This window comes from Tribolium madens, unplaced genomic scaffold (assembly GCF_015345945.1).
Source record: "Tribolium madens isolate multiple individuals breed KSU strain unplaced genomic scaffold, Tmad_KSU_1.1 Scaffold_2;HRSCAF=44;Tcas5.2_LGX, whole genome shotgun sequence".
NCBI lineage: Eukaryota > Metazoa > Arthropoda > Insecta > Coleoptera > Tenebrionidae > Tribolium > Tribolium madens.
This window is the reverse complement of record NW_025400995.1, coordinates 7,193,117-7,213,426: the sequence shown is the minus strand read 5'-3', so window position 1 is coordinate 7,213,426 and position 20,310 is coordinate 7,193,117. Positions and strand designations below refer to the sequence as shown.

General features: G+C 34.2%; 2 protein-coding genes across 3 annotated transcripts in view; both read left to right on the top strand.

The window, feature by feature from the left end:
• The first annotated feature begins 427 nt into the window (after nucleotides 1-427).
• LOC123006675 (chromatin-remodeling ATPase INO80) lies at nucleotides 428-10,684 on the top strand. Its single transcript, XM_044401341.1, has 21 exons — nucleotides 428-636; nucleotides 697-882; nucleotides 930-1,102; nucleotides 1,150-1,317; nucleotides 1,367-1,711; nucleotides 1,760-2,390; nucleotides 2,436-2,551; nucleotides 2,599-2,977; nucleotides 3,030-3,292; nucleotides 3,339-3,610; nucleotides 3,658-3,985; nucleotides 4,033-4,137; nucleotides 4,197-4,416; nucleotides 4,467-4,594; nucleotides 4,645-4,812; nucleotides 8,575-8,733; nucleotides 8,785-8,887; nucleotides 8,937-9,022; nucleotides 9,117-9,303; nucleotides 9,365-9,514; nucleotides 10,225-10,684. Exons 1-21 carry the CDS (start codon nucleotides 588-590, stop codon nucleotides 10,539-10,541), a joined length of 4,533 nt encoding a protein of 1,510 aa, XP_044257276.1. The 5' UTR covers nucleotides 428-587; the 3' UTR covers nucleotides 10,542-10,684.
• Nucleotides 10,685-11,058: 374 nt separating this feature from the next.
• LOC123006676 (neurogenic locus protein delta) overlaps nucleotides 11,059-20,310 on the top strand; it is a 37,708-nt gene continuing 28,456 nt past the window's right edge. The window contains exon 1 of one of the 2 annotated variants that reach the window (XM_044401343.1): nucleotides 11,059-11,318. The gene's annotated coding sequence lies outside the window, so the exon portion shown is untranslated. The other variant, XM_044401342.1, reaches the window with a different exon arrangement.

Sequence of the window (20,310 nt, the reverse complement as noted above, 5' to 3'; positions counted from 1 at the left end):
AAAAACATTACTGGGTCCGAGATTAAACTAATGCGCGCGCAATTACCAAAATATGAAATTCAGATTCGGAGAAAAGTAAATTCGGCTTATCTCACACTCCACTTAATTGTTAGGCAGCCTTATTTATTTGTATCTATAAAGATAACATAATTTGTTGAGATGTTGAGAATTTCAACCTATAAATGGCGTAAAATTGTCTCCAGCTTTTTTTCTCACCTTCTTTAACTAATTACTAGTTTTTTCAAAAATTGCTCGTTTATTATTACAAAGCAAGTAAAACAACAAAAATTTGCTTATTTGGCCAAAAAATCTATTTCAGTTGCGACAATTGTTGACGTAATTCTAAGTATAAATATTGTTACATCATTAAAATCATTGTAATTTGTCAAATTTCCCGCACTGAATCGACCGACAGGATATCCTGCCATCTTTCATAATCTGAAGTTAGTGTAGTTGATTGTTTTGATAGCAACCACGAAATGTGAGGTTATGTGATAAAGATGTATAATTAAATCTCATTCATATAGGAATTAAGAAAGTATAAGTAAATTACGATTGTTTTAACCGGAATAACACACTCCACAGCCATGGCACATAATTTTAGGAATAGTTACGAAAAAACATTTAAAGTATTGGGTAATTAAACAAGGATTTTCTGTGTCGTGTCATAGAAATCGTTTTAATTAATATTTTCAGACAATAGTGAAGCTAAACTGCATCACGAGTTGAATGGGAGCACTTCGAAACCCATCCATGTACAGCGAGTTGAAAGGGCGGTGCAATTAAATAATTTTCTTAAAGAGGTCGATTACCAGTTGGATGAAAATAGTAACAGCGACGATTCAATTGATATATCTAACAATTTTGATAATTTATTGAGAGGTGAGTTAATGGAATTATTATCTTGGTTTTAGTGAGTTTAATTTTAGAGTCAGAATCACATTCGACCAAAGATTATTATAACTTGAAACATGTGTCACAAAGGAGGGCTTGGTTGGCTGAGGTGTTACAAGAAAATGCTGATAGCACCCCAGAAGATGCACAATATAAACACATAACTAAATTACACACTTGGCAAAAACAAATACGCAGTACAAAAGATGTATTTTTTCTTTATAATGTAAGAACGATACTTATAATGCATTTTAGGTCGATTTTAAACGTTATATTTATTACGGATCTGGTTTATTAAGCGAAATTGATAGGTATCCTGAAATAGAAAAGTCACTCCCCGTTAAAAATGTTAAAAAACGGCACGTTAAAGAAGAAACGTCAAAATCGCCGCTGTACCCCCCTGAAATCCTCGAAGACATTTCAGTATTTACTTTTAAATCATTTTTTCGTATTATTTAAATTTTTGTTTAAGGATGAGCCATGTATAGGTCTGTCGTTAGACAACGTCATAGATTTTCAAAATCTCGATGAAGACTCTAATATAAATTCCGATTTTGGTCAACCAGTTAGTCAAACTTCACATCAAACGAATACATCACATAGTTCAAATAAGAAGAGAGTAAAGAAATTTAAAGATGAAGAATCTCGGAAAAAGTGGGAGGACATGATGAAAGTAAAACGTAAAAAAGTATTTACAAACATGGCGAAAAAAGAAATAGGAAAACAACACCGTTCTAAATTAAACAAACACAAAGAAATGTTGATACAGTGTCGGCGGGTTGCACAACAGTGTCTTAAATATGGCAGACAGAAAGCTGTATGTTATTTTTCAAAGAAGAATTTTAGGTTAATTTGATTATTTTAGCTCCAATCTGCACGTACAGTTAAAGAACAACAATGGCGAATGAAACGCTTATCCCGTGAAAATATTGCATACTGGAAACGCTCAAGACGATTCGACAGAGAGGTGAAGAAACGCTTAGAAAAGGAAGCAGAAGAACAAAGAAAAATAGACCACGAGTTAATCGAAGCCAAACGCCAGCAACGCAAATTGAACTTCCTTATAACACAAACCGAACTTTACGCCCATTTCATGTCGCGAAAACTAGGAAAAGCATCACCCGAAGAGCAATTACGAATTTTAAGTCAGTTAGACGAAGAGCGGAGTTCCCGATTATTGAATATTGACGACTACGATAGCGAATTGATGAAAGAGAAAGCGAAAAGAAATGCACAAGAGGCGTTTCAGAATGAGAAAGCGAGAACTCGTCATTTTGACATTGAGGCAAAATCCTCAGTCGACGTGAATTCCATTGACGGGGAGCAGCCCCAACCCAGTATTTTTCAAGGGAAACTCAAGGGCTACCAGCTTAGAGGCATGAACTGGTTGGCCAACTTATATGCTCAGGGAATTAGTGGAATCTTGGCCGATGAAATGGGTTTAGGAAAAACGGTGCAAAGTATCGCGTTTTTGTGCCATATTGCGGAGAGATACTGTAGGTTTTTCTGATGATTTGCTTTGATACAGTCGTGAATTTCAGCGGTTTGGGGACCATTTCTTATTATATCACCCGCGTCCACTTTACATAACTGGCAACAGGAAATTGCGAAATTTGTGCCTAATTTTAAAGTCGTCCCCTATTGGGGAAACCCAAACGTAACACACAACAAATTTTTGTTTATTTCGCTAAAGTTTTTTTCTAGGAAAGAAAAATTTTGCGCCAGTTTTGGGATCAAAAAGACATCTATACAAAAGATGCTAGTTTTCATATAGTCATCACTAGTTATCAGATTGTTATCACAGATATTAAATATTTTAATAGAATTAAATGGCAATATATGATTCTGGATGAAGCTCAAGCGATTAAAAGTACAAGTAGTATGAGATGGAAGACACTTTTAGGTTTTAGTTGTAGAAATCGTCTTCTTTTAAGTGGCACACCTATACAGAATAGTATGGCCGAACTCTGGGCCTTACTCCATTTTATTATGCCAACACTTTTCGATTCACATGAGGAATTTAACGAATGGTTCTCAAAAGATATCGAGAGTCATGCTGAAAACAAAACTGGAATTGACGAAAGTATGAAAATCAACTAGCAATTTGATTAAAAGTTATAACAAATCAATTTTAGAGCATCTCTCACGTCTACATATGATTTTAAAGCCATTTATGTTACGCCGGATCAAAAAAGACGTCGAAAACGAGCTTTCCGATAAAATTGAAGTGATGGTTTACTGTCCCCTCACCACGCGCCAGCAACTTCTATACATGGCTCTTAAACAAAAAATTAAAATTGAAGACTTGCTCCACTATAGTGTTGGTGGTGGTGATTCACACACAGTTGACAAAAACTTCACCTCTAACTTGATGAATTTAGTGATGCAATTTAGAAAGGTTGTTTTTCATTATCAAGACTTCCACTTTTTATTGTGACTTGTAGGTGTGTAACCATCCGGAATTATTTGAAAGAAGAGATGCCAAATCGCCAATTCATATAGCACCTTGTGTGTTTCGAATCCCATTTTTAATTTATGATTTTAATGTCACCGCTGCGTTAATGATGAAATTGCAAAAATATTTTCTATTTACGCCTGGATACATCGCAAAAGCGGTTACGAATGATTTTAATGATACGATTTTTAGAATATATCGAATTTTAAATTTATCATTTTATGAATTCTATATGATTTTACAAGGTGATGTAAAGACTAGGTAGGAACAATTGCAATGAAGTGTGTTTTCTAATCATGGAATTTTAGGTGGACGCACTATTTTAATAGTGAAAATGAAGATGAAATTTTGTATCATCGATACTTTTGGAGTGAGGGTTTTGTACCCTCAATTCGTATGAGATATATGTTTAGACTCACTAACGCTAATATAAAAACTAGTAGTATTTTACCCGAGTTAATATTTACGCAAAAAAATTCAGGAAGTCGCGTTTTTTACACACATACTGATCAGTATTATTATTCCATGCCAGAAACAGTTGAACATAGAAATATTAGATGTAAAAATGCGCTAAATAATGAAGAAGATACCATTATTGATGTGGTAACTGACGAGTCTCCTCTCACTGAGGAAGTTGTAAGTAAATTAATCACTTTAAAACTCAGTTCTAATATTATTGTCAGAAATTAGAAGGTGGTGAAGCTGGCACCTACAGAGATGAAAAACCTCGCATACAAAAACATTCACTAACTGACTTACCTTCATTTCTATTCTGTACGATGCCTAAGGTAATTACATATTTTTATTATCTTATATAAATACAATAAGTAATAAATTTTCGCTCTAGGTGACAAGTACCTTCCCCAATTTGTATTGTTATTCACGAAGAGTAGCTTGGCTAATCCGACGTCACATTTATGAATTTAGTTATAATTCTCTTAATCACTATTGGTCACAAGCGACGGGACACAGGAACTGCAAATCTGCGGAAACTTTATATCCTCAACCATTAAATGCTATTGATGTTCTCAGGCCCTTGAAAGGCTGGTCCTACATCGCCATTCCAGGTACTGGTTTATTTAGGTTGGTTAAATTTTGTCTAATTGCAATATTTCAGATAAGGAAACACTAGTCACCGATTCAGGAAAATTGTCGGTGCTTGATGGTCTTCTCAAACGTCTAAAAGAGGAAGGCCATAGGGTTTTGATTTACTCCCAAATGACAAAAATGATCGATTTGCTAGAAGTACGTTTTCTTATGTTGATTAATGAGTTATCTTATCACTGTAATTGTAGGAATATATGTGGCACAGGCATCATAAATACATGCGTCTTGATGGTTCTTCTAAAATATCAGAGAGACGTGATATGGTTGCAGATTTTCAGGCCAGAACTGATATATTTGTTTTCCTCCTCTCCACACGAGCTGGCGGTTTGGGAATTAATTTGACAGCTGCTGATACCGTAAGTACCAAAATTACTTCAACTGCATATTTTTTTGTCTCGGACATTAATCAAACGGGAGGTAAAACGTCAACTTGCAACGTAATTTTGATAATTTATGTGAGTGTTTTCATCGCACGATTGTTATTAACGCGATTACCAACGTGTAAAACTGGCTTTGTTACACGATTTTTCTAGATATTTATCGTAAAAATTCAATTCAACGAATGTTCCCTCAAAGTTGCAAAAATTAACTAGTTATTCCGGTGTTTTCATTATTAGTTAGGCTTGCGTTTGTAAGAGGGCGCTAACATCATTGTGATGTACATTTTTAATAAATGCTATACGCAGACCGTGTACGGCCTTGCCCAAGGCGCTCAATTTTTTATCTATTGTCATTCATTTTAATTTTTTATTCTGAATTGAATTTTCGGCAACATTTTTTAAACGTTGCATCATTTTTACAGATCTTCACCATGACGAGACTTATTTTAAGTAAAAAACGGATTCACAAGTTTTATTTAACCTTGAGAGCAATGGTTTTAAATTGACCCCAGCAATTTTTTTTCTGTTACTAAACTTGAATCGTTCAGGTCTGATCTTCAATATTCTAGATATTCAAAATGAATCAAATTAAAAAACCATTAGAAGTTTATATTTTTGTCTTTATTGATTCCTTAATTCCTTTTCACAATATTAGGTAATCTGTATGTAAAATATGGGAAATAATAATTGGTTATAACAAGAATATTCAAGGTCTGACTAGTCATATTTATGAATGGTTTCTCAAATATATTGAATTTACGAGGCTAACGCTATGTAATGAGTGTCCAGATTTATTTGCACGTTGAAACTTGTTTTATATTTGATGACCAAAAAGTTGCATAAATCATTGTATTGATGAAATGTTTGTACAGACACATTATTCGAATAGGCATTACAGTTTTCTGTACTAGATCTACTATGTAATCACAAAATTGTGCAGCCGGTAACAAATTTCATTCATCGAATATAAATTGTCGTCCAGCTGTCAAATTAAAACTAGGTCGCATATGCCACTCGTATTGAAAACTGAAGTCATTGATGAACTCCTTTTGTAAAATTGCAGAATTGTGAATATAGAAATATTAATATTTTTATACTCGCTAATATATTGTTAATGACTGTGCATCACTGTTTAATTCAAATAGTTTCCGTTTCCTTTTTTCTACAATAAAATACTTCTAATTCTAAAATTTCGTACTTGAAAAATTCCTTTTCTGAATAATGCTTTGTTTGTGCCGAAAAAGAGCCGAAAGTTGTAGCGATTATTTGCATACCGTGTTAAAAAGAAGTTCGTCTGAGCATTTTTTGTTCGAATTTAGTATGCTCATTGTATGCTACCTGTTAGTGGTCGGTGAATACTGCGGAATGCCCTGACGTATGCTACGGATTTGCTGAGAACCTTTCAGCGCTGGTCTCCCAGCATGTTTGTTTGAGTACGTGGACAACGCATCCGTTCAACAGTGGCGTCGATATAATTATAGCGCGAAAATATTCCAACAAATTTCATTCACAACGACTATCGCGATTTAATTAATCTCAAGTATTTTAATTGTTAACATAAATTTATTTTCACCATGATTTAAAAGGTTACAAATAAGATTTTTGCACCACTCAGAAAAATATTGCGCTCTGTTAAAATTAAGGTTTGAACTACTTGACAAGGCAATAAAACTAACCATTATTTCAAAGGAGTGCAGCAAGTAAATGTTTTTAATTCTTTCTTTCTCGAAACTCTATTCATTTAAAAACATGATGGAAGAAGAGCCTAATCATTATTTCTCATGTCTTAATTATTTTTGGCATTTTTTGTGTCGTTTCTGGCTTAGCTAATGATTTTTTCGTCTCTTGTAATTAATTCGGTGATTTGGTGGACATTATGAGCCCTAATGTAAAAGTGGGCAGTAAATTAAATGACTTAATAATCGTTGCTGTGTTTACCTATTGGAGGTTGCGCCACTTTACAACATTTTAAATACATGTTTGGCATAATTAAATGTAAAATAGGTAGTTTCGTGTATTCTTGATGAGGTATTATTTGGTCGCGCCGCTGGCAAAAATATTATTATTTGTCTCGTGTTGTAGGAAATACGCGACAAATTCCATTGGGGTTTAACCGACATTTATCAAGTCATATTGTAGGCGTGAGAAAGGTGTTATCGTAGAATATTTCGTTAATTATTCGTGTTCCATTTGTTAAAGACTGAACGTGCAAGGAATTTATTTAACTTTCTGGTTAAGAAAAGTAGTCTCTAACAGACTTATCTAGCACAGTCGAATTGTTTCTTCCGGTTCAGTAAGCCGGAACAAACTCAGCAATGAATTTTGCGAAACCGTCTAGCAAGGCAGGAAAATGGGAAATGAAGATAGCGAAATAATCACACTTAATACATTTTTTTCTTATTCACGTTTTTCACGAAAGTTTATGTCTATTTAAATCTAAATGAATTAAATTATTGATTTTAAATTTAATTTAGTTAGTGATGGGCAAAAACCTTTAAATAAATTAGATTAGAAAACACTGCCGCAACATCTCATTAGAAAATTAAACAATAAACACATTGACACATAAATTGAAATTGAGTGTTATTCAAGTCTTGTTGAGTCGTCGATTGACTTACTGATTTATAATCAGATTCTCAGAAGAATTGAATTTTAATTCGTCACTGGAACTGTGCGTGCTGCATGTATGTGGCGGAGTGATTGTAATTAGTCTATTAATCGATTAGTTCATTCATGAACCATTAACTTTATTTTCATTTATTTAATTAAAAAGCGCAACAACAATATCTTACATATTGTAATTGTTGCTTATTTTTCCAGAACTTCATGTAATAGAAAAATTGCATATTTCACTTTTTACAGAAAAAAGTCATATTTGTAGCGAACAGCAATCAAAATAAACTCACGCCAACATTAATTATTTACGTATGCAAAAGATTGCAAAATCTTATTAAGATTAAATACTACAGCCTTCTCCATTTTTTATTTTACCTGAATTATATGTTAATTACTTAAATTTTGTATGGGCGCTACTGACATAACATTTTTTATATTAGTGTTGCATAACATCGTAGGAATAGGCTGTGCAGACGCAAAAATGTCTAATTGCACGATTAACGACGATTGACATAATTATAGAAAATTCCTGTCTAGCAGTGTTAATTTACTTGCATTAATTGCCGCAAAAAATATCCAATAACAATAATTATTAAATCACTACTCAAATGAAATCACTGATAAAAGTTTAAGGTTATTAGAAAATCATATATAAACACTTTTTTCATCAAACAAGTATGGAGTTTTTTTTTTTAATTTAGAATTTACCCTTGGAAAACCCAATATGTTCAATAAAAATTTTAGGTGTTTAAAGTAAATATTTCTTTCGGGGAAACAGATGAGGTCTCTATTTGTTCAGCTAGTGTTTCACACATCTAGATAAACGTAAATGTTGCATAATAGTAGGAGTGAATTGGTAGGAGTTTGTCTGTTTGAACCGGTATCATATAACCGATGTATTGAAAAGCACTTCTTAAAAACCGAGATTGTTCTTTGCATAATATACCGGATATACAGAGTAGTTCCGTGCCACTTCCTGCCACTCGCACGTGTAGGATCGTATATCGAAGATCATCGAGTGGTAGTCTCTTCCGATGGCCACCCCTACACTTAGTAGTGCAATTACCGAGGCATTGAAATATTAAAAAATATTAGAATCTGTAACCGCGATTTTGTTTGTAGGTAATATTTTACGATAGCGATTGGAATCCAACGGTAGATCAACAAGCTATGGACCGAGCTCACCGTCTCGGCCAAACTAAACAAGTCACTGTGTATAGACTTATTTGTAAAGGGTCAATCGAAGAACGAATCCTACAAAGGGCTAGAGAGAAAAGCGAAGTAAGTTTTTTGGCATTAATCGCCCCATTGGGTTTTAAACCCCCGTTTTAGATTCAAAAATTAGTCATTAGTGGAGGCAATTTCAAACCCGACACTCTAAAGCCAAAAGAAGTCGTTTCTTTACTCTTGGATGACGCTGAATTGATTCATAGATGTAAGCGGGTGGTTTTTTCAATTTCTTTTATTATAATGCGATATTTCAGCTGAAAAGTTAAGAGTCGATTTTAACAAAACGAAAGATGATGACAAGGAATTGGAAAAAAAGAGAAAACACATGCTCGCTTTTAAGGTAAAAACACATTTTATCTAATTAAATTATTCGTTTGTTTTCATGTGTGTTTAAATTAAATCGAGGAGAAAACAATTTTTCTAATTATATTCAGACAATTCCGGCCGTCCCCGAGCTGAAAAAAAGCAAGTCGGACAGCAGCCAAGAGACTTACATAGAAGACTGGAGCAGTACTTTCGACAGTGGTCCAAGTAGTCCCCACAGTGTGAATTCTCCGGACGTGCTAACTGACGATATGGCAGAAAGTGGCTATGGCGAAGAAGACTCTCCAATTACTAACAGTAAATTTGCTTCCGTTTTTTATATGTTGTGTAATAATGATAATGTATAATTTCTGTGCAGAATACACTGTTTATAACGTGTATGGTTCAACGGTAAAGCCGCGGATTCCGGGACGAGGAGGATCGAGACGAGGACGACCTCGCGGTTCGCGAAGGATGTCAAGCTTGGGACGAACAAATAGCAACATTTCATCTACAAGTACCAACGGTGGTGAGTAAAATAATCGAAATTATTCTGTCTTTTATTGGAGACACAACTTCGGTTTTTGTTTGCTACCTGTGTGATCTGTAATGCTCTGAATAGAACAAGACTTGTTTTCAAAGGGTTTCCGTGAGGATATCCGCCAGATGTATTTATAAATGCGTCTTGTTGTTCTCCGATTATTTTAGAAATTACAGTCTGAATGGACATTATTACTTTGAAATATTCGATCGGTTTTCATTTTTATCACAATTGTCAATGCGATCTTGAGATAACGGTTGTCAAAAGCAACATAAATATTTTTCCTGGACAGTTGATAACAGGATGTTGGACCATTAATTAAAATCTCCAAAATTACAGCTAGTAGTTTCGATGTAAATTAATATATCCGGTTCGAAATAATTAAATTTTAAAGTTTTACAATCAACGCTTCATTTAATTAAAATCATTTTCAATCTTTGTTGTTTGTGATGACCTCAATTTTATCTTTACGAATCAGTAAAGAAGCCGAAACGCTTTGATCGCATGATATTTGTTTTATATAATTAAAGGAGTTAAAAATATGTACACCCACTAAACGTTTTCTCTGAAATAACGTATTTTCATTAGTATAGTGCGGACAAACATATATCAAATCAATATTTCGTAATTTGGTCGAATGTGTGGGTGTATAATAAATAATATTCGCTTAGATATAATGTCGTGAGTATTTATTGCAGAAAATGAGTATTCTACAAACAACCAATCAACTTTGACTTCGCCAACCTCGAGTAATTATTTAAACGTTCCTCTTGGAGTTAGTGGTAGTCAATCGCCAAATCTTGCGATACGGAGAGGCCCCGGACGTCCTAGACTAAAACCAACAGGACCTCCAAATACAGGATCAAGAGGAACATACAGACCTAGAAAACCTGCGAGACCTTTGCCAGTCCCACTGCCATCTGACGGTTCAAATGTCAGTTGTTCAACTTCTGGAACTAGTGCGACACCTTCTTACTCCACTTACCTATACGATCTTCCTGATCAAGATTCGTAGTTTTTTTATTTTTTATTTATTAGACAACGTCTTTTTAACACAATAGGTACATATAGTAATTTTATGACATAATTAATTTTAAATTAAAATTTGGACTAAGTGATCTATTTATGTTGTTAATTTAATAAAAACTTCACAAATGAGTTGCTTCTTTGTCGGATTCCGGACTGTCCACCGTGAGAAAAACTGTTGACTTGGCGGAAATAAATATAACATACGTGGAAGATTATAAAAAGCAAAATAAATATGCAATTATCTAGTTATAAAAATCACAAGCGTGTCGCAAGTAACGTACCGATTTTTTTTACTTTTGCCATGTAATAACGTTGCAGAAGTGTAGCGAGGCCCTGATGGCGCATCATTTGCGTAAATGCTGTACATTATCGATCCTTTATTTGGAGCCTCTTCAGAGTTCATAGACTCAGTGCGAGGAGACGGAATTCACTTAAAACATGAGAGTAGCGCTAAGAAATCTAAATCCGTCCAGTGCCTCAGCCGCCACAAGCGTCGCGATGCCTCCCGCCACTGTCGATCGGCACCAGTATTCCCTAGCGACGTTCTAAAGACGACGATTCTCCGTTCGTTCGGTTCTTATTGCGCGACTACTCCATCAATGGATGCAAAATCCGAACCGGAACATTATACAAATTCACGTGTAATTTCGATTGCAAAAAACAGCAGTTATGACACTCCTCTCAACACCATGTAAATAACATTGCAGGATGTGTTACTCCTAAACTCTAAATAAAACACGAATCAATCAATAGTTTTAATTAGGTGAGTGCTAAACGCCATAGTTCACGATTGTACTGACACCTGAAATAGAATAATTTTGATGAAGCAAAACAAGTAGTACAGAAAACAGACACGATATATTTATATCTCACTTAGAAGAGGTCGAGTTTGTAATTCGCTAAATATAAATCGCTGAAAATTTTTAACCCTTGAGAATCTTCAAAGTGTTTACCGAAAATGAACGCAAGTCGACTCTCTGTGGTGGAGTAACCACTAACCGATTTTTCAGTGCTTAACATGAGTGTCAGTGAAGTCCTACTTTCCTCCAACATGTGATAACACTGCCAAATGTGCTGTTTGTGTATAATAAATCAAAATTTAAGTGCTTATTAAAACCATGAGCAAAATGAAATTTTTGGTAAGTATCAGTGTGAAAAAAACCTAACAGTCCTATTAATACTAATACCTAAAAAAGGGGACTCCCACTTTATTCTACCATTTCGCACAGGGATACTAGTGACGAATTTAGCTTGACTGTACTATTATCAGTGTTTGAATGGCGTTGGAAAAAAATTACGTAATTGTTACTAAATTTAGATAGAAGCAATGTCAAGTTCAAATTTCAATTCTTTTTTTTTTGAACTGTTGATACTTCCCTCTGAAAGTTGTTAAATGCCATTAATTTTACTTAAGAATTTAGAAGTGTCACCCGACTATTAAAATTGTTATAGTCTATCTTAAATACAAACATTACACCCCAAGACATTTCACCCTTTTATCTATGTACATAAGGGAGGACTTGTAACGGAAATAGGTTATCTAGATAAAGTGAAGATATAATTTTTCAGTGTAAGAAGACACTGTATAAATAATAATTAGTTTATGCAAATTTAACAAGACATTATAAGCTCCATTCATTGTAATTAAATATGGCGACATTTTATACTAATAGCTCTCGAGTAATTTATTCAAGACAGATGCGGGCCTAGGACACCGTTATACGGGAATAGTAATAATAATAGTGACGAATATATGTATTACCGATCTTAAGCCACTTGCTATAGTTTTTTCAAATCAAGGTTAAAACGCCTAAAGGGGCCCCCAGGTTGAAACACCAGCATTCTTTTTTTAATTTAAGTTAAAGCGGGAATAAATAAGCATTTGAAAGTAGAAAGGGGTGGCTGAAAAAGTAGTTTCAAACACTTTCATTCATTTATCAAATCTCGTTGGCTGGAAGAAGTGCATTTTGCCAAGCCGAATGAATAATGGCCGATATTTCAGGATTCGACCTGAATAAAAAGATAATTGTCGGGTGTTTATAAACAACATTTAAAGAAATTCTTCAGTTTGAAATACACGTCTGTTGCTAAATAAAATGTCTTGAAAATGTAGCCTTGTCCTTGGTTACAATTTTCTCTTTCACGACTGGATAGTTGAAATGTTTTCCAACAGAATAAACCCGAGAATCAATAAATTCTTTTGTGCGCGCCGATTAGACAATTAACACAAACAGAAATAAAAGTCGTGTTACAGGTCTCTACTGCCTTAGTGAATGCCACGAGAAACGATCTATTGCTATTTTAAGTTTCCAGACACCGTGTTGCCAAATGTGAAAAAAAAAAGAAAACAGATGTGCATGTGCAAGATGATACTACTAAAAAACACACAATTTCACCGTTCCAGCTATTTTCTCTACTATTCTCCTTTCAACAAGTTAGTCGTATTTATTTTTACTAATAGATTACAAGGAACAATACATCAACAGTAGCGGGGAAAAATCCCCATCCCTTATTTTTTGTTTGTCTTACACTTATTTTTAATCGATTGTTTATTTTTATATTAAAAGGGAATAGCGATCATCAATCCGAATTTAACATCTTTCACAAGAGGTAATTACAGTTTTATTTGTTTATTTTGAGAATACTTTATCTGTGGTACCAAACATTTCATTTTTAGAGTTATTACTTTTTAATGGTTTTTTAACAAAAAGAGATCGGCTTAAATTACCGTGAAACAATGTAACATACGTCATGTAAAGCAATAACGTGATTATCTCAAATGACAGAAGCAACACCGATTGCATGGAAAAGCAGATGCGCTTGTACAGGTAGTAAAAAAAATTATAATGAGATTTTATAGCCTCATATTATTAAAAACCTCGGTCCAACTGACTAAGCAGTTGTTTCCTTACCTAATTAAGTTCTTTTGTATAATTTTTTGTGAGGCCCTGAAACACCCCCGAACGTCGTGTTGGATGATGTATTATCCTGGGAACAGATTGGCACATTCAAATATTTCCTTAAAAAACTATAGTTCACAATTTTTGGCGCGGCTAAATAAGGGGTTGTTTATTTACCATCTGCTTAACACTCTCAAAAAACGTTGTAATTTTAAAAATTCAACTTAATTGGCTTGCGTGATGTGATTAGACATCGTTCTTGTGCAAATTATCAACATTTACTATGCCTACAAGAGCCAGTCTAAAGGGCATCAAGCTTAATTCCGACAGTGTCAAGATCGGACAGAGATAACTTCCGTAATTATAAACTATTTCACGGCAGTTTTCCTGTCGCAACTCCAAAATTTATAACACAATTTTCGCACTCTACGACGTCATTAACGCGTTTGGTAAGCACCACCGGAAGTACATTAAAAGAACTTCATCATTATCATCGCCCTTTCGTTAATGTTCAATCTGTGCGAGCTTTAGCTATTTTTTAACACCCATCAGAGAGGCATCTCTAGCAAACAGGGGTGCATACATCTGAATATTTAACAATTTATTAAATTCGCTACACACAAGTAAAACCTTCGCCCGGCCAGGAAAAAACCACAGCGTGGCTTATTATCTTGAAAATTCAAGCTTATCCAAACCAAAGTGCATATCTAATGAACATTCTCGTGACGTCAAGCTCACCAATACGCTATTCGGCCAACTTATTAATAGACAGTTTCATGTCCTCTTTAATTCATCTATTAATAAGCGATGGTTAATTGATAAAAACGAGGTTACGTCGTGCCTTACGTGATATAACTAGTTTTTTTTTTTTCAAACTGTGAGAATTAAAAGCGTAAGAAAGTAGGAGTGTTGGTTTCGGTGAGTGGACGCGGTGTCTTCATGACTCAAGGCATCCGGTCAGCCGTCGGCGGAACTCCGCATGGTGGCCCCCAGACCTGCTCTATCTTTTACTGGACACTAAGACTAGAGAAAACAATAAGAATTACAACTGGACTAGAATGATTTGTACCTATTATCTTTACTAAAAAATAGAAAATACGTTACAACCCCTCTTTATTGACCAAACGCTCACGGAATATCAAGAAAAACTTCTTCCACTACCACGTTTGACAATTTAATGACGTTTTAATTACATTAACATAAAATGCGAGTGTTATCATTTTATAGATAAATTAAAAAAGCAGCCTTATTTTTCTGAAATTTAGTTTAAAAGTAATTAATAAGTATGTTAGAAGCTAGATATTCTGAAAGGTGCTCAACTACGGGTTATTAAGACAGCTTAAGAGCTAAGAAAAAGTTATTTAAACTTTACTTAATTGGAATCGTATGACTAAGTATGAAGTAATTTAAACTAAATACTGCGATCAGTTATTTAACTTGAATGAAGAAATAGTGTTTGATTAGCGAGTTGTATTCTCTATTATTTTATCAGAAATCAAACAGGATTTAATTTAGTTTACACCAATTTTTAATAATTAGTTGAAAGAATAATTGAAGAGTTTTTTCGAGGGTTATTTTTGCCCACTTTGTGAATAATTAATGCAGATTTATTTATCCTTTGGCTTCTTTCGTGATGCGTTAACTTTTTTCAGTTCAAGAGAAAAATGAAATTCATATTTAGAAATTTGATTGATGTTGCTTATTTTAGAAACTTTAGCAAATATGTTCGATATTTTCTACTCTATAAATTATTAATAATAACAATAGAGAACTGACGATATGTTTGACTGTCCGCATTTTTGTACAACATGTGACATGAAAGTAAAGAACATTTTTTAATATGTGTATTTAAATGCAAAATGTATCGTCGAAAGGGTATAGAAAACGAAGACATAAATGAAATGTTTGGCCAACTCTAAAAGGATTATTTAACTCAAGTCCTATCATTCACTTGTAAACATATGTTTGTAACCTTGGCATATGCCAATATAATTGTAACCTGACGTTAGCTTAGCTAAAATGACGTTTATTACGTCACATGCACCTATCTCAGTAATTTTATGCTAAAACGCTCACTTTTAAATTTCATTGTCTCGATTTTTGTAAATTTGAGATATTATGATATCGAACGCGTAAAAATAAATAACATTTACATAACTATTTCGTCGATCGCGTTGAAATATTTTTGTATACAGGATGTCCGTTTTTCGAGCTCCACCATGGGGATCTCAGTTATTATTACAAGATACGAGGTCGGTTAAATTAGAGCAAAGTTGGGTATTTTTATGCTGAACAATTATCTGAAAGAAAATTTAATGTGTCATTTTTAGTTTTTGAATTATTGCAAAAAAAACGAAAATTTGTAATTTTCGTTTTTTTTTTCAGGCGAAAACTAAAAGACCTAGACGTTTTTAACTAGGACGTTCTTAAGGCACTTTTTTTACAAGGAATCTAAATCTGTCATCGTATTTTCCGAGACGTTCTTGATGTCAGAGTTTGGATTTTCTTATAGACGCCATATTCGATTTCTGTATTTTTGAAAAGTCTGATCGTGATCACAACAATGTATCACACGATACGATCAAATCTTACATGCTGATCAAAATTGGGAAATAGTCAATTACAAGCAATTACAATTACAATTTTGTGCTTATTTTAAGACTTTATGTAATATACAGGTGCGCCAGAACTCGCGCCCCAGAGAAAAATGCCATTCGATCTATATATAAAATTTCGAAATTATGAGAGTTTAAATTTTGCAGTTTGACTATTTATTTCTGTTCAAAAAAATAATTTTTCAATTTTTTTCCTTACCGGCTATTAGAAGAGGAAACAAGGAAGTTGTATAAATTGTAACTCTGTTTAATGTTATTTGTGGCTTTTATTGGTAAAATTTTTGTACCTTGACTAAATAATTGTAGAAAACATATACAAGATCATCAGTATTATTAAATAGTCATAAAAACATGTCAAATGTTAAAAAATAAATGTCAAAATTTTTTGACTTAGAATTTTTTAAACATTTTTTTCATGTTCCTGGTATCTTATGTTACTTAAAATTTTTCTCTAGGGCGCAAGTTCTGACACATCCTGTATAGAATACTCGTATTTTTTTCGAGAGGATTAGTGGAATAATTTATTTTTTCTTTTACTTATTTAAGAATTAAAAGAATAAAAAAGATATTTTATTCCAGCGTTCGTGTTAATTATAAATTAAAAACAATATTTGTTGTGTGCAGTTCAAACTGTTTATGCAAAGATGTAAATGAACAAACAAATGTAAAAAAAGTCTTTGAATTGTGAGAAAAAAGAAGTATTCTGGTTTGATATTCAAAAGTCATAGTAAATCGCCTTAGGCAAAGATAAAATAATGTGACTAAAATGGAAATTTGGCACCTGTCTCGTGTTTGCTTTAAAAAATCTGCAGAACACATGCTCAGGATACGCCTGGGAAAACACGAAATAATTTCAGATGCTGTTTGTTGGCATCTTTTACACCTACATTGTGCTGAATTTGAATAGCTTACCTGCACACTTATTATTGGGCGCAGGTAATAAGCTGTCTGCAATGATTGCCAAGCCGAAACATTGTTTTGGACACGAATCGGTGGAAAAATATGTAAAATGAATTTATTATGTAAGAGAGGATGCGGTCACAGAGAAAAGCTGATGATTTTGGGCGCAGCTACCTGGTTATTTAAAATTTCGCAGAAAAAATGGCCATTGTGAGTCTGGAGAACATGTGCGGGATGTTGGAGGAGGAGAATAAAACATGTGGCAAAGATGGTCGGAACTGCAATATTGTTTGAAATATGGCACAGGTAAGAGGTAAGGTAGAATCAAGTGAGGTTTGGTGTTAAGGTGTAGGATAATGCGCAAAGGTTGACAGGTTTTAGGGCCTGTACTGAACCATCTGCGCAACAGATGTAGTCCTGATTTGGATCCTTAGGTCCGCCAGTTGCTAGGCCGTTACTTCTTTTTGCTTACAACCCTTTCCTTTATCTGCATTCGTATTATATTTTACCAAATCATGTTTTCGGCAGATGGTTTTTCAGCATTCTGAGATGCCATGTGGCTTCATCAGCTGCATATTACCTTTCTGGAAATTTCACCAAAAAATCTGCATACCGAAAAAACCCAAACAGTCCCAAGTCGTCTTGCAGCAGCACGTGTGTTTAAAAAATCGTTCGCTGCCATCCCTTATCTCCCTTTTTCACCCTTGGCCGGAACTGGAGGAAGTCCTAAACGTGTTTTACGCTGATTTTTTACCACATGTGTCAAATTCAAGCTATACACCTATTTATGATTTGTTATAGTTGAGTCGGGAAAGGGGGCGAAAGCTGCGACGTGCCGATATTTTAAGAATTTGGGGTGGCTTTTTTAACGTTTTAATATTTCATATTTAATCTCTACGAACATGCAGACGGCATTCTATTTTTACACGATAATTAATATCGTAAATTTCACTTTAATAACGGAAATTAAAATCGCGCTTCAGGCGAAGATAAATTATGGCGTCAATATCAAACTAAAAAAGCTATCAACTTCAAACAGGACAATGTAAATCTCGGCGTTGTTTAATCCAATTTATTATGTTGGCAGCCGTGCCGATACGATAAAAAATACAGACATAAAGCTCTTTCCCAACAACGTCATTTTAACGCAGAGGTCACATTTGCAGTATTGCATAGGGTTGATAATATTTCTGTGATATTTGCTAAAACCTGAATAGCACGTGCACGTGTATATATTAAAGGCAGATGTGTCACATCCGTATTTCGCGCGCGCGCCAATCTAGCCCTTCCCCCTTGATGCAAACCAACGTAATATTTTGATACTGACCCCTTCTTATTAAATATTCAAATATTACTGAAACGGACAGGACATCATCAGCAAATTAATAAAATTTCCTTTGCGCATTATAATTCAAATAATGGACGGTTTATCCAAAAATGGTAATCTAGCAACGGAAAATTATATTAAATTATCCGTAAAAGCAAGAAACTTATTTTTAAACATATATCACTACTTAACTTAAAAACAAAGTGAACCAAGTGAGACAGTGACGTAAGTTCATTAGGCACTGGCTCTGGATAGGCAATCTTTTCTTATTGTATTTTGTTTTTTATGTGGTTTTTAATTGTTGTAAAATTTATTTCACTGTGCCATAATTAATTATTGTAGATAGAGCTTAACCTAATGGAAAAAAGGTTAGTGTGTTATCGATCTATATTGTCATTTATTAAATGTCAGGTGACTACAGTATACATATTTTTCTGAGAAAAAAACAATAGGAATGAAATTTAAAAGTCTGAAGAATTTATAAAGACAGTTGTGTAGTTCAAATTTAAAGTTTTTGACCATACATCTCTGTAAATAAGAGAAACTGTTTGTCTATTTGAAGTTTTTTCCGACAAGTTCCTTACAAGGCAGTTAGTTAACATTTTATATAAATAAAATGACGTGTACAAGTTTCTATAAAAAGTGTATAGAAGTACAGAATGCGAGAAAATAAATAATTAAAACATTTATTCTCAGAAGAGTAATTACGTTAAATAATTAAAAGGTCGTCGCGAGTCAACGGGCATCTTCAGGTAGGGTCAAGAACCTAATTATGACATAAGATAATGTGGTGCATACATCACGGATAAGATTTATAAATTTCTTACTCAAAACCCATTGTGGTGCTATCCAAGAAACTGATTCGGTTCTCAAGACCAATTAATGCTGTTCTACCATCTAAAAGTCGAGGTTTTGCCTGTACATAATTGCTCCTCCGATCAGAGAGAGTGCATCTCTTCCTCTTAAAACTGTAACCTCTAGACAGTTATCTAACTAAAATGACTTATTTTCCACAATTGCCGTTCTTTAGAGCGCCGATTAATATCAAAACACGCCATCCTGTTTGGCTCATTCAAGAGAAATCTTTATCTCTAATTCATTGTTAGTGCTTCCTATTTTTTCATTTAAACTAATTATGGCAGTGAGCAATCAGTAGCTCCCTGAGGATATTTAATCCAACCCTTCGTATTTACCCTTTTCCTTTCCAACGTATTTTACCACCTTCCATATGTGACAATACAAAAAATAGGGTTATTTATCTAACATATTAATAGCACACCTTCGGTTCGCTTATAGGAAATTCAAAAAAATCAGACATTTTTTTAGGGGCAGCTGTATAGAAAGAAAATGAAAGGCAAGTGAATCGAAAAGTGGAAGTAATAAACTCAGAAGCTTCCTCCGATAAGATTCAATGGTGCTGCAGTTGGGGGAGCATCTTTTGCAAAGCTTAACCCTCGCTCGCGAATAAAAAGAATCGCAAATTTGGCTAGGCCATGTGGAAAGTATCATTGTTTACCGGTAGAACAATCATGGTAAAATTAAACGGAATTACCCACTGTGCCAAGCGCAGATAAGAGAGCACTTACTATGGTAATACCCCATATCTGAGGATCACGAACTTAATGCTTCATTTTTTCTTCTACCAATGAGACAGACAACTAATCGTATTCCAGACGTTGCATAACTAATCGAAATTCAACCAGTGTTTTGTTAATTTCTCACCGGTAATGAAAACTAATCTTTTGTTTCCAAATGCACAAATATCGAATGTCTAGGCCTAGCTCGTGTAAGCTATTGTATTTTGGTTGACATTCACAGTATTATTGTCTCGGTTAACAATACAGAGGGCAAGTGTTGGAGCTCTGACCGTCGGACGTGCCTAAAGAAGTCAACCGTAGACAAATTCGCGGTACCGTGACGCCGTCAAGAAGCCGGAAATTTACCAGATAATATCGCACCAATACTCTCCTTACCTGCGAGCATGCGCTACTCAATTTCAATCACTTTTGACAA

What these genes read in the sequence shown, in the direction of transcription:
- LOC123006675 (XM_044401341.1), top strand. Translation starts at nt 588, where the DNA reads ATGGCACATAATTTTAGGAATAGTTACGAAAAAACATTTAAAGTATTG. An exon ending in AAATACGCAGTACAAAAGAT is followed by an intron (nt 1,103 to 1,149) that starts GTATTTTTTCTT and finishes AATGCATTTTAG; the next exon opens with GTCGATTTTAAACGTTATAT. An exon ending in ATTTGACAGCTGCTGATACC is followed by an intron (nt 4,813 to 8,574) that starts GTAAGTACCAAA and finishes TTTTGTTTGTAG; the next exon opens with GTAATATTTTACGATAGCGA.